Source organism: Piliocolobus tephrosceles, chromosome 11, assembly GCF_002776525.5.
Source record: "Piliocolobus tephrosceles isolate RC106 chromosome 11, ASM277652v3, whole genome shotgun sequence".
Lineage (NCBI taxonomy): Eukaryota > Metazoa > Chordata > Mammalia > Primates > Cercopithecidae > Piliocolobus > Piliocolobus tephrosceles.
This window is the reverse complement of record NC_045444.1, coordinates 94,269,405-94,283,820: the sequence shown is the minus strand read 5'-3', so window position 1 is coordinate 94,283,820 and position 14,416 is coordinate 94,269,405. Positions and strand designations below refer to the sequence as shown.

General features: G+C 46.6%; 1 protein-coding gene across 2 annotated transcripts in view; it reads left to right on the top strand.

Moving 5' to 3' along the window:
* The window catches only part of PLEKHM3 (pleckstrin homology domain containing M3), a 225,924-nt gene extending 215,266 nt beyond the window's left edge, over positions 1-10,658 (top strand). The window contains exon 8 of one of the 2 annotated variants that reach the window (XM_023219826.2): positions 10,195-10,658. In XM_023219826.2, the coding sequence (XP_023075594.1) occupies positions 10,195-10,243 (49 nt within the window). In that variant the 3' untranslated portion in view covers positions 10,244-10,658. Of the gene's footprint in view, positions 1-6,636; positions 6,698-10,194 lie in introns of those variants that run through there. The other variant, XM_023219834.1, reaches the window with a different exon arrangement.
* Positions 10,659-14,416: the final 3,758 nt, after the last annotated feature.

Genomic DNA, 14,416 nt, shown 5'->3' with positions numbered 1-14,416 from the left:
CCTGGCACTCAGGAAGGATTCGATGTCAGGGTCTGTTATTTTCAGGGTGCAGTGGGAGAGCATGGAAAAGGATGAGAGTCCATGCAGCCAACCAGGGAAAGCCCCCCGCCGCGTAGAGACACACTGGGGCTGGTCAGGGAAGGTGAGTCACCACGTGTGAAGGAGGGCATAGGCTGGAACTAGAGGTCTCTGAGACTCCAGGTGACCTTGCAGGGCTTCTCGGGCATTCTCCAGCAGGCCCTGAGCCCCAGCAGCATGATCTGGCCACGAATTTGTTCTTATCTACCATCCAACCCCATTCCTCTTTACGGTCATTTTAAAGGTCAGATTTGCCTCCCACATCTCCTGGACTTCCTGGGAGTCTAATATACCATAAAATAAATGACAAAACCCTTACCCTGTCTGCCTTGCCCCCCATTCGGAAATGTGGTTGAAATGGGGACTTCCCCATGCCCCTCAACATCCTGTCGAGAACTTTCCCTGGAGCCTTTTCTCACCCACCTTTCCACTTTTCCATTGGCTTGCAGAGACCCAGGAGCGCTGGCCGTGGAAGTCAGCTCTGTTCAGACCCCCCTTCCCATAGGCTTGTCCTGGAGGGGTGTTCACCCACCCCCGCCACCAGGGGTCTAAAGCTGTCTGTAGCAAAAATCTAAATATATTTTTTTCCAAAGAAAAGATTTTCTCCTTTGTTTTTATTATTCATTTAGAAAGCCCAGTACAAACCAGAGCCCTGCGCCCTCTCCGTGGGTCTATTCCCCTCACTATCAGGAACCTGGGCCTCCCGTCCTCCTCCTCCTTCTCCTCCTCTCCTTTTATTTCGGTGGCTCCCTGATTGGAAGAGGCGGCCCCCTTCTTCCTCCCCAGCTCCACAATTGTCACCGCCAATTAGTGCATTGTTAGGACACACAATGGCGTTACTGTAGCCAGTGGAATGGGAGGCCTTTGTGCTTCTCCAACCGGCCGTGGGGACAGTCAAGTTTCATTTAGAGACTTAAAACACAACGCCAGAAGAAAAATGCTATCAGAAAAGCCAAAAGCGAAAAAAAGGGAGGGGGGGGCAGGGGTGGAGGAGAAAGGGAAAAAAAGCACAGAAAAAGAAAAAAGAAAAAGAAAAAGAAAAGAAAAAGAAAAAAGGAGAAGGTGAAGATGAAGATGAAGGAAAAGAAAGGCGGTGGCAAGCAAACGTTGAAAGGGGAAGGAAAAAAAAATCAGCTATTCAGGAGTTAGCCCGAACTCATGAAAAGACCCAAGTGGTTGCTACACACTGAAGTCCCCCTCAGAGCACAAAAAGGGGCTCGAGCTTAACAGTAATTAGTGGTCTGATTGTGCTTGGAACACTGTGTGTCTTTAGAGGATTTTTCGAACTTTTTTTTTCAGTCTTCACCAATAAAGGGGATGGGAGGAGAAAGGTAGGGGATAGGGAGGGAGGGGCCTACAAGCTATATCCCCCACCCCCCTGCCAACAATCAGTGTGGGAGGGGTGCAATTCAGCCTTTCTGTTTGACAGGTAAATTGGATTTTATTCTCTAAAGCTTGTAACTAATTACAGAAGGTCTTTTCTCTAAGAATGTGACATATGGGTGCGTTTTAGAGTCACTGTTTTATTTGTTTCAAGTACCTTTCGAGCAGCCTAGCCCTTTTTGCAGCCCAGAAGATAACCCCAGAGGCCCAGGCCTTTCATCCAGAGCCCATGGGTAGTAGACTTTTTCTGTCAGCAAAACTTTTATGTCTAGGAGATCTTTTCCTATCTGTAAAATTAATATCCCAGTTTAAGTGAGCGATTGACCTGAGAAAGCAACCTTCTCCTCTGAGCAGTTGCGCAGATAGCCCTTCTGCTGGCAACACCGCTTCTCTCCTGGCGTTCTCCCCTCTCTCTTCCTCCCCCCAGATCCCTACAACAATCGGATCTGGCCCCTGCTTGTTAGAGCTCAAGGTACAGGGAACGATCTGTGGGGAAGGGAGCCGCCCTGAAGTTAGGCCGGGTTCATAAATGTCCAAGTTCATTCTCCCTCTCCCACTTGCCCCCACCACATCCCCACATTTCTAGAAAGTCCAGAATTACCTCACCAACTCAAACTTACAAGCACATTCATGCATTTTTCTTTAAAAATTTCACCCAACAACCTAGCTCAGTGCAGCCAATTCACAACTTACGCCTGCTTCACTCTGTTGCTTGTGCTTCTTATTTCCCCTCAAATGCTTTAACTATATGCCTCCCCTTTCCCTCTCTCCGGGTCAGACCGGACTCCTAGCTTTTACTTATTCATTTCTTTTTTACAAATAAGCTAATGGAGCCGGGCGCGGTGACTCATGCCTGTAATCCCAGCACTTTGAGAGGCCGAAGCAGGACAGATCACCTGAGGTCAGGAGTTCGAGAGCAGCCTGGCCAACATGGTGAAACTCTGTCTCTACTAAGAAGTTAAAAATTAGCTGGGCGTGGTGGCGTGCGCCTGTAATCCCAGCTACTCAGTAGGCTGAGGCAGGAGAATCACTTGAACCCAGGAGGCGGAGGTTGCAACGAGCCACCACTGCACTCCACTGCCCCTCATGCCACTGCACTCCAGCCTGGGCAACAAAGTGAGACTCCGTCTCAAAAACAAAGCAAAACAAATACCTAACGGAGACATCCAGTCCATGCAAGGTTCAAATAAAGTCTCCCTCATCTTAGAAACAAGACAGTCGGAATTTACCCAAGACAGTCTCACTATTGCGCCTCTTCCTTTTTTTTGAGACGGAGTTTCGCTCTTGTTGCCCAGACTGGAGGGCAATGGTGAGATCTCAGCTCACTGCAACCTCCACCTCCCAGGTTCAAGCGATTCTCCTGCCTCAGCCTACCGAGTAGCTGAGATTACAGGCATGTGCCATCATGCCTGGCTAATTTTGTACCCAGGATGACCCATGGTTGTTCCTAGGCACTGACTCCAGCTGGGAGGGGCAGTTGGGGGTGGGGCAGCCATCCAGAAATGTGAAGACCAGAGTTCTAATCCACATCCCATCAACAAGTGACAATGGGTAGGTAGCTCCAGTCCTGGGAAAGCCTGAGTGCGTTCATGTGTAAAAGGCTCGTTATGCACACCTTCAGGCATTGTAATGAGGATTAGGAGAGAGATGTTATCAAAAGAGAGGAGTCCTGGCACTGAATACACACTGGTTTCCTTTTTTGTCTGGTGGTCGAGGAGGGCACGTTCACTTCCTTTTCACCCCTCTCTCCTGTGTTGCGGAATTGCTCTGTGCTCTTGGCGGACACCTCATTGCACACAGGCTCCCTCACCACCACCACTCCCCGCAAAAGGGGCACGTCCTGATTCCACCAGGAAATGAAAAGTGAAACCTTCTGATAATGACCCCTGGAATGTCACAAATATCCAAGTCAGGAAATGCAAATCCAGGGGAGGGGTTATTGAAGCGACGATGATTTGGCTTCCTCAAAATTCTGTATTCCCAGGGCTGGAGAGGACAGGGGGCATTCTTTGGCTCCGTTTAGATTTACTCTGTTTTCCAAAGGGTTTGGAAAGTCCAAAGGGTCTTGGAAAACAGAATAGGGGGATTCCCGAAAGAGTTACTGGCAAGGGGTTTGTGGCAAGTGCGGCATCAGCCCTTCCCACTGTCCCTGCACCCTTGGCCTTTGCCCTGCATGGGCAGTGGGAACCCAAAGACTCCAGAGTTTGCAAAGGAGGCACAAGAAATCTCAACAGGAGGCAGCTGGCTGCACGTATGCTCTCCAAGCTGGGGCCTGGCATCAAGTTCACCACCTACACAGCTCTCAGAGCCTCAGTGCCTCTCTGTCCCATGGATGGTGGGACATCCTCTTGTTCTCATCCTGTCTCTCCAGACCATTCCAATCACTTCTGAGCCCGCCTTACTGACAGCTCCTTCCGTGCTGCCCCCAACATGGTCTTTGTAAAAATGCAAGCCCGATCTTGCCTCACCCCAGCTTAAGAATCTCTTATGGCTCTGTCACCTTTAGGACACAGCCCACGCTCCAAAGCATGACTGGGAAAGCCCTTGATAATATGAGCCTACCTTTCTGTCTTTAACTTTGTCTCCTGCCACCAGGATAGCTTGGTTCATGAGCATGCAACCTGTGTGCTCACTGGATTTAATGCTCACCTGTCTCCATCTTGAAATTCTGAATATTTTTTGAGCAAAAGGGTCTCCAAGTTTGCGTTTTGCACAAGCCCCACAAATGTGGTGGCCGATCTTGCCACTCTCACTCCTGTTCCACAGTCCTCTAACACCAAACTTTTTTTTGTTTTGTTTTTTGAGATAGAGTCTTGCTTTGTCGCCAGGCTGGAGTGCAGTGGCACAATCTCGGCTCACTGCAACCTCCAACTCCCTGATTCAAGCAATTCTCCTGCCTCTGCCTCCTGAGTAACTGGGATTACAGGCATGCGCCACCATGCCGGCTAATTTTGGATTTTTTAGTAGGGGGTTTTACCATGTTGGCCAGGATGGTCTCGATCTCCTGACCTCATGATCCACCCACCTCAGCCTCCCACAGTGCTGAGATTACAGGCATGGGCCACCATGCCCAGCTATTTTTGTATTTTTTAGTAGAGATGGGGTTTTACCATGTTGGCCAGTATGGTCTTGATCTCCTGACCTCATGATTCGCCCAAAGTGCTAGGAACATTTCCCCCAGCCTATTAACAAAATTTTTTTTTCTTTAGATGGAGTCTCGCTCTGTTGCCAGGCTGGAGCGCAGTGGCACCATCTTGGCTCACTGCAACCTGCACCTCCCTGGTTCAAGCGATTCTCCTGCCTCAGCCTCCTGAGTAGCTGGGACTACAGGCGCATGCGACCACACCCAGCTAATTGTTGTATTTTTAGTAGAGACAGGGTTTCACCATGTTGGCCAGGATGGTCTTGATCTCTTGACCTCATGATCTACCCGCCTTTGCCTCCCAAAGTGCTGGGATTAGAGGCGTGAGCCACCGCATCCCAGGCCCTGCCTATTAACAAATTTCTAGCCACTCTTCTAAACTGCTCCCATAGCCCTTTCTTTGAGAATCTTCCTTGATCCTTTCTCCAAAAAATCTATTACCCCTTGGCAAATGCTCACTTTTCAGCTTATCACAGCTTATTATTATTTATTTCCCACCTCAACTGGAAGGTTATGAACTCCAAGGGACAGAAACTGTGTCTTGCACAGTACTGGGGTTTCTGATGCTTGTTGGAATAACATATAACTAAGTGCTATGTTTAAGAAATAGGTGTTAGTTGAAAGTGTCATTAAGTGTTCATTCCAGTGGCCAAACCTGTGCTATCCATGTAGCATTACTGTGACTCCACATCTCACTCTAGCCTCACTAGGGGTCCTGGGGCCATGGTGCAGCTCACCACCGCTGGGACCAGTAAGACAGCCTCTGCTGAGTGGTTTGCCTTTGAATAACACCGTCTGGTAGAACATTCTGGAATGATGGAAGTACCCTATAGCTGCTCTGTCCAGCACAGCAGTCACTAGTCACGTGAGCTTTTGAGCACTTGAAATGTAGCTAATGCAACTGAAGAATTGAATGTTTGATTTGACTTCACTTTAATTGATTTAAATTTCAGTAGCCTTGTGTGGCTAGTGGCTCTCACATTGGAGGCACCATTTTTTATGACGTGACTGATCTTTGCTATGAGCCAGGGAACAAGTCAGCTCAGAAACCTTGTTGCTTCAGAAAGACTTCTTTGCAAGTTATCAGCCTTTGAGTACCTCCTCAGGAGGATTTTCAGTGGAAAGAAACATAGTCTTTTCTGTTTTCCTTGATTGATCCTAGCAATGTCTCTCCACACACATTCTGTTGCGGACCACAGTTTGGGTAAATATGGTGTAAATATGAGACAGGACAGGATGGTTGCAGGAGAATAGAAAATTCTAGGCAACAATTTCACATGACTAGCAAGAGGAAACTGCTGAAATAGCTGCAGAAGGTAGGGACAGCTAAGCCCCTGAGAAATCAGGGTGTGGACCATGCTGGCTAAGACTGACTGGGCCTAACATGGCACTGGGTTTGACCTCGATTTCTCCTAGGACCTCATTATACGCTCATTAACATACTAAATGCACACCCACCACCAGCACCAGCACGGCTCCGGGAACACCCATATTTGATGTAAAAATGGGTGGCCCTGGACTGGGTGCAATGGCTCAAGCCTATAATCCCAGCACTTTGGGAGGCCGAGGTGGGCGGATCATTTGAGGTCAGGACTTCGAAATCAGCTTGGCCAACATGGTGAAACCCCACCTCTACTAACTAAAAATACAAAAAAAAAAAAAAGCCAGGCGTGGTGGCAGGCGCCTGTAATCCCAGCTACTGGGGAGGCTGAGGCAGGAGAATTGCTTGAACCCAGGAGGCGGAGGTTGCGGTGAACCATGATCACACCATTACACCCCAGCCTGGGCGACACGGCGAGACCCCGCCCAAAAAAAAAAAAAAAAAAAAAAAAAAGGTGGCCCCACAGTTCCAAGAAATCTCCATCTTTTTCCAGAAATCTTCATGAAAAATCCATCACTTAGAAACCTAAACCTCACTGGGAGACTCTCTTGAGTCCACCGCCCTCCCTTTCTTGAGTGTGTACTTTTCACTTTGTGACAAATCTCTGTACTTTCACTGTTTTCTGACTCATCCTTGAATTCCTTCTCATCAGGATGTCAAGAGCCCGGACACCACCGGCATTTGGGGACCTCCCCTAGCCCACCAGTATCAGCTATACTTGGCCTTGTTATCTGTGAATTGAAGGGTAAGAGCCTTCCACACCCTGGAGGGAAATACATGTTGGGGTCAGGTATTTCTTTTTTCTTTTCTTTTTTTTTATTTGAGACGGAGTTTCACTCTTGTTGCCCAGGCTGGAGTGCAGTGGTGCCGTCTCGGCTCACTGCAACCTCCACCTCCTGGGTTCAAGCGATTCTCCGGCCTCAGCCTCCTGAGTAGCTGGGATTACAGGCATGCGCCACCACGCCTGGCTAATTTTGTATTTTTAGTAGAGATGGACTTTCTCCATGTTGGCCAGGCTGGCCTCAAACTCCCGACCTCAGGTGATCTGCCCACCTTGGCCTCCCAAAGTGCTGGGATTACAGGTATGAGTCACCACGCCTGGCCAAGGGTCAGATATTTCTGTTATGGCTACCACAGGCAATAAGACTGGTCTCCACTCCTTTCCTACAAAGTTTTCAAAGGATTCCTAGCAAGGTTAATCATAGCACCACAGGGCCTGTGCTGTCAGGAGTGCAGTACTGAGCAGGACGGTGTGGAAGAGGCTCCTCGGACACTGGGTTATTAAAGACTGAGTGAAGGGGAGAGAAAGAGGATTCCATTTTCTTCTCTTTTTTTGAGATGGAATTTCACTCTTGTTGCCCAGGCTAGAGTGCCATGGTGCGATCTCGGCTCACCGCAACCTCCACTTCCTGGGTTCAAGTGATTCTCCTGCCTCAGCCTCCCCAGTAACTGTGATTACAGGCATGCACAACCATGCCTGGCTAATTTTGTATTTTTAGTAGAGACAGGGTTTCATCATGTTGGTCAGGCTGGTCTCGAACTCCCAACCTCAGGTGATCCGCCCGCCTCAGCCTCCCAAAGTACTGGGATTATAGGCGTGAGCCACCGCGCCTGGCGAGGATTCCATTTTCAAGGTGCATTGCTTCTTTCAGTGAGGACTTCTGTAACTGATACAGGTAACAGAAGATTTCCTGGGGACAATTTCACAGATGAGAGCAGCTGGCTTAGAAATCACAACAAATCTCTATGGCCAAAAATCCGCAAGCAAATCACAGAAAAGCAAGTCCCGCATCAGCCTCACAATGGACTTTGGGGACCTGCAGGGAAAGGATGGGAAGCAGGTGGGAAGAGAGGGATAAAAGACTACAAATTGGGTTCAGTGTATACTGCTCTGGTGATGGGTGCACCAAAATCTCACAAATCACCACAAAAGAACTTACTCATGTAATCAAATACCACCTGTTCCCTAAAAACCTATGGAAATTAAAAAAAAATTTTTTTTTAATCACACACACAAAAAAAAGTAAATGTGGTCTGAAAAACAAAATAAAACAAAATGATTCACAAAGTCGAAAAAAGAGAAAACCCCTACAGGATTTGAATTATAATTCTGTATGCTATTTTAAATTATGATCATCAAAAGGATAAAACAGGCTGGGCGCAATGGCTCATGCCTGTAATCCCAGCTACTTGCTGGGAGGCCAAGGCAAGTGGATCACACGAGCTCAGGAGTTCTAGACCAGCCTGGCCAACATGGCGAAACCCAGTCTCTACTAAAAAAAAAAAAAAAATTAGCCGGGCATGGTGGTGCATGCCTGTAGTCCCAGCTATTTGGGAGGCCGAGGCAGAAGAATTGCTTGAACCCAAGAGGCAGAAGTTGTAATGAGCCGAGATCATGCCACTGCATTCTAGCCTGGGTGACAGAGCAAGACTCCCTCTCAAAAAAAAAAAAAAAAAAAAAAAAAAATGCATAAACTAATTTGCAGGCCTCCAAGGAAAATGCTGGTCCTTCCCTTCACCTTCCTGCCACCACTCCCGCCACCATGGCCTCCAGATTCCCTAAGGCACTCCCTGTTTTCACAGGAGGTGCTAGAAAACTAGCTACATCCCAGAAGTTAGGATGAGAACAACAGAAATGATAGCTGAAATTGTGTGTTGGGTGAAGAGGGGTAGGGTTTCCCTTAAAGCTCTGCTGGTTGCGTTAAAAACAGACACAGGCTGGGTATGGTGGCTCTTGCCTATAATTCCAGTACTTTGGGAGGCCAAGACAGGAGAGTCTCTTGCGGCCAGGAGTTCCAGACTAGCCTGGGTAAGAAAGCAAGACCTCTGACTCTACATAATAAAAATTTTAAAATGAGTCATGCATTGTGGCATGCACCTGTAGTCCCAGCTAGCCAGGAGGCTGGGACAGGAAGATCACTGGAGCCCAATAAGTTGAGGCTGCAGTGAGCCGTGATCGTGCCACTCCCCTCCAGCCTCAGCGCTGGTGGGACCTCGATCCCAGTCTCATAAATAAATAAATAAATAAATACAGATACACAGTGTTCTTTCATTTGTTTCGGAATCATAACATTGAGTTTGAGGGGTTTGTCCTCCTCTTTTTCCTCTTCTGTGAGAACAGCTGTTCATACCAATTATTCTTTTTTTTTTTTTTTTTTTTTTCATACCAATTATTCTTAGCCGACTCTTCCAGAAGCTCTGAGATGGCTGTCCACTACAAATGTACTTTGTCAGTCCATAGTTGAGTCTAGTGCTCTATTTAGGAAGGGTTGTGTACAAAAAAAAAAAAAAAATGTAACTCAGGTCTCTGGCCTCAAAGGGGTGACTATTTTTCTTTTGTGACAAGGAACAGAGTTTAGAGAGCAATACAAGAATGAACATCAGCCCTTATTAACTCTTTCCCATTTAGAAACAAAAGTGCAGCTCGTGGTCAGCACTCATTTCATTTTACATAAACATGATATTTGAGGCTGAAGCAAATCTGACTGACTTCAATGTAAAAATAAAATATAAAAACTGTTCTCAGGCCGGCGCAGTAGCTCATGCCTGTAATCCCAGCACTTGGGAGGCTGAGGAGGATGGATCACTTGAGGTCAGGAGTTCAGGACCAGCCTGGCCAACATGGTGAAACCCCATCTCTACTAAAAAAAAAAAAAAAGGGGGGGGGGCCGGGCGCGGTGGCTCAAACCTGTAATCCCAGCACTTTGGGAGGCCGAGACGGGTGGATCGCGAGGTCAGGAGATCGAGACCAACCTAGCTAACACGGCGAAACCCCGTCTCTACTAAAAAATACAAAAAACTAGCCGGGCGAGTTGGCGGGCGCCTGTAGTCCCAGCTACTTGGGAGGCTGAGGCAGGAGAATGGCGTAAACCCGGGAGGCGGAGCTTGCAGTGAGCTGAGATCCGGCCACTGCACTCCAGCCTGGGCAACAGAGCGAGACTCCGTCTCAAAAAAAAAAAAAAAAAAAAATAGCCAGGCCTCGTGGTGCACATCTATAATCCCAGCTACTTGCGAGGCTGAGGCAGGAGAATAGCTTGAACCCAGGAATCAGAGGTTGCAGTGAGCCAAGATCACATCACTGCACTCCAGCCTGGTGTACAGAGTCAGACTCTGTCTCAAAAGAAAAAAAAGAAAAAAAGCTGTTCTCAGAGTTATTTCTAAACAGAACTAACATCAGAATTGTCTGAATCATCAGAATTATCTATTTCAGAAAAATCGGATTCATCAAAACCATCCAGCCAACAACCGTTCCAGAATGATGCTAACATCACGCTTAGGAATGCTGTGTTTTTCCAGGATTTGACATTTTCAGTGAGAATTACTAAATTTTGTAAATGCAAATACTAAAAACAGAATGTTAAAAATAGAATGATGTCTTTTGTTTCCAAAGTCAATATATTAGAGCGATGCAAAAATAATAATAAAAGCAAGATACATTGTGGCAAAGTTATCTTGGGGGTAAACACTGGACAAGCGCTGCCTGTGAGTATTCTCAGGGCAAGTGGGAAAAGGGTTAAGTATGGGTTACAAACTGGTGTGGTTAGGGTTGGAAAAGACAAAGATCTCAATGGGCTGCAGTTAGGAGGCAGCTTCACAGAGGAGATAAGCAGGACCATTCCCAAGGAATGATAACCTGGAGACGGCCGGGCGCGGTGGCTCAAGTCTGTAATCCCAGCACTTTGGGAGGCCGAGACGGGTGGATCACAAGGTCATGAGATCGAGACCATCCTGGCTAACCCGGTGAAACCCCGTCTCTACTAAAAAATACAAAAAACTAGCTGGGCGAGGTGGCGGGTGCCTGTAGTCCCAGCTACTTGGGGAGGCTGAGGCAGGAGAATGGCGTGAACCCGAAAGATGGAGTTTGCAGTGAGCTGAGATCCGGCCACTGCACTCCAGTTTGGGCGACAGAGCCAGACTTCATCTCAAAAAAAAAAGATAACCTGGAGACATGGTGCAGTCACCGAGGCTCCTCCAGCCCCAGGGCAATCCCAGAAGGAGGAGGTGCTCCGCCAGTGAGGCTGTGGACTTTCGGGGCTCATGGACACATAGCCACCCCAACCTGGGCTCCCGCATCCAACCACAGGGCCCCAAGCAAAACCACGGGACCCCCTTCCTGTCTCCTTCTGCACACACACATGCTTGCAAAGTCACCCATTCCTGGCCATGGTTCTTGTGATACCCCAGATCCAGTGTCAGGGATTCCATGAGCACAGAATAGGATAATGGTGCCTCCACCAAAGGGACAGGGCTGAATTCCCAGCTCCGCTGTCTATCACAATGGTGACCTTCAGCGTGGGACTCAGCTGTCCTGAGCCCTCCACACTGTTAAATGGGGGATGATGATACTTCACTTGCAGGATTATTATGAAGACTCAATCAGATATTAAATAATAGCTCCTTAGTGTTCAGCAAATTATTTGGTGTTAAGATAGTAAGCCTGTAATACATGGTAGCCATTACAACTGGAATTACCCTTCCCCAAACATTGGTAGGAGGGCGAGTTAAGAACCTCTGTCCCTTTGCCACCATGTTTTTTTTTTAATTTATGGGTTACTTGATCACCAACTCTTCTCATTTTGACAAATCCATTTGCAGTACAGTTTCCCTGCACTGCTTTTCAAATAGCAGAAACTTGAATTATCTACTTTTTTTTTTATCTACTATTTTTATAGCAGATTTTTAAAAATTTATTTTCTTTTTCTGAGACTAGTAGAACAGGTTAAACTTAGGGAAAACTGTGCAAAGAGTTGTGAAGAACTTAACATAGTTTCTGGATTTGACTGATCATAGCAACTCCTAAAAAAAGAAACACAAATGAAACTATGTGTCCTCCAAAAGGAATTTAGTCATTCAGCAAACATGTATGGAGCACCTACCATAAGGCAGGCCCTATGCTACATACAGATGGCTGCCTGTTTCTGTGCTTTTGTTTTTATAATAATAAAAATTCTTAGCCGGGCATGGTGGCTCACGCCTGTAATCCCAATACTTTGGGAGGCTAAGACAGATGGATCAACTGACGTCAGGAGTTCTAGACCAGCCTGGCCAACATAGTAAAACCTTGTCTCTATTAAAAATACAAAAACTAGCCAGGCCTGCTGGTGGGCCCCTGTAATCCCAGCTACTCGGGAGGCTGAGGCAGGAGAATCACTTGAACCCAGGAGGCAGAGGTTACAGTGAGCCGAGATCACGCCACTGTACTCCAGCCTAGGCGACAGGGCGAGACTCCGTCTCAAAAAAATAATAATAATGGCCGGGCACGTTGGCTCATGCTTGTAATCCTAGCACTTTGGGAGGCTGAAGTGGATCACCTGAGGTCAGAAGTTCAAGACCAGCCTGGGCAACATGGTGAAACCCCGTCTCTACTAAAAAAAATTGTTTAAATGAAAAATAAAAAATAAATTGGCCTGGTATGATGACACATGCCTGTAATCCCAGCTACTCAGGAGGCTAAGGCAGGAGAATCACTTGAACCCAGGAGGTGGAGGTTCTGGGCGACAGAGCAAGACTCCATCTCAAAAAATATAATAATAATGGCTAGGCACGGTGGCTCACGCCTGTAATCCCAGCACTTTGGGAGGCTGAAGTGGGTGGATCACCTGAGGTCAGAAGTTCAAGACCAGCCTGGCCAACATGGTGAAACCCTATCTCTACTTAAAAAAAAAAAAAAAAAAAAAATTAGCCTGGCATGGTGGCACATGCCTGTAATCCCAGCTACTTGGGAGGCTGAGGCAGGAGAATTGTTTTAACCTAGGAGGCAGAGGCTTCAGTGAGATAAGATCACACCACTGTCCACCCTGGGTGACAGACTGAGACTCCTTCTCAAAAATAATAATAATAATAGTAATTCTCATCAATAAGTATTCCTTAAAGTATCAAAGAGCTCACGACAAGCACTTTCATCTGGAATGATGTGGAAACATTTTTAAATGTGTATAATTTGCCACATATACAATAGATAAAAGAAAAAATATTCAGGTTATATAAAGATTATCTACTTTCGGAGGCTGAGGCAGGCAGATCACTTAGGCCAGGAGTTGGAGACCAGCCTGGCCAAAATGGCGAAATCCCATCTCTACTGAAAATACAAAAACTAGCCAGGTGTGGTGGTGCACGCTTGTAATCCCAGCTACTCGGGAGGCTGAGGCAGGAGAATCGCTTGAACCCGGGAGGTGGAAGTTGCAGTGAGCTGAGATCAAGCCATTGCACCCCAGCCTGGGCAATAAGAGCAAAACTCTGTCTAAAAAAAAAAAAGAAAGAAAAAGAAATAACCCAAATGTTTATCAACAGATGAATGGATCAACAAAATATGGTGTGCAAATATTATGTGTGTGTGTATATATGTATGTTGTGTATATGTTATGCATACATATATGTGTATACATTACACATTATATATAATTATAATATATATTATTCAGCCTTAAAAAGGAATTAAATTTGGACATATGCTACAATAGGAATGAACCTTGAAGACATTTTGCTAAACTAAGCTAGACACACAAAAAACAAATACTGTAGGTTTCCAGTTATGTGAGGTACCTAGAGTAGTTACAGAGATATAATAGAAAGTGAGTGGTGATTGCCAGGGGTAGGGAGGGGAAATGGGAATTCCCTGTGTAATGAGTACAGAGTTCAGTATGGGATGACAAAAACATTCTGGAGGTGCTGATGACGACGGATGAACAGCAGTGTGAATGTACTTAGCCACTGAACTATCACCTAACAATGGTTAAACGGTCAATTTAATGTTATGCTTTGTTTTATCCTACCACATTAAAAACAAATATTTTCAAACTTGGATTCCAAAAGAACTGTCGTTTTTATTACCTTTAATTACACTTGAGGAATATTCTTCCTTCCCTCCCATCATTGAACTTCTTCTGTGTGCCTTTTCTATTAAAAATACAAGGGAGCCTGGGCTCAGTGGCTCACGCCTATAATCCCAGCACTTTGGGAGGCAGAGGTGGGTGGATCACCTGAGGTCAGGAGTTGGAAACCAGCCTGGCCAATATGGTGAAACCCCGTCTCTACTAAAAATTCAAAAATTAGCCAGGTGTGGTGGCACATGCCTGTAATCCCAGCTACTTGGGAGGCTGAGGCAGGAGAATCGCTTGAACCTGGAAGGTGGAGGTTGCAGTGAGATGAGATCGCACCATTGAACTCCAGCCTGGGCAACTCCGTCTCATAAAAAAAAAAAAAAAAAAACCCAAGTGAGGCTGGGCGTAGTGACTCACACCTGTAATCCCAGCACTTTGGGAGGCTAAGGCAGGTGGGTCATCTGAGGTCAGGGGACTTGAGACCAGCCTGGTCAACATGGTAAAACCCTGTCTCTACTAAAAATACAAAAATTAGCCTAGCATTGTGGTGCATGCCTGTAACCCCAGTTACTCAGAGGGAGGCAGGAGAATCGCTTGAACCTGGGAGGTGGA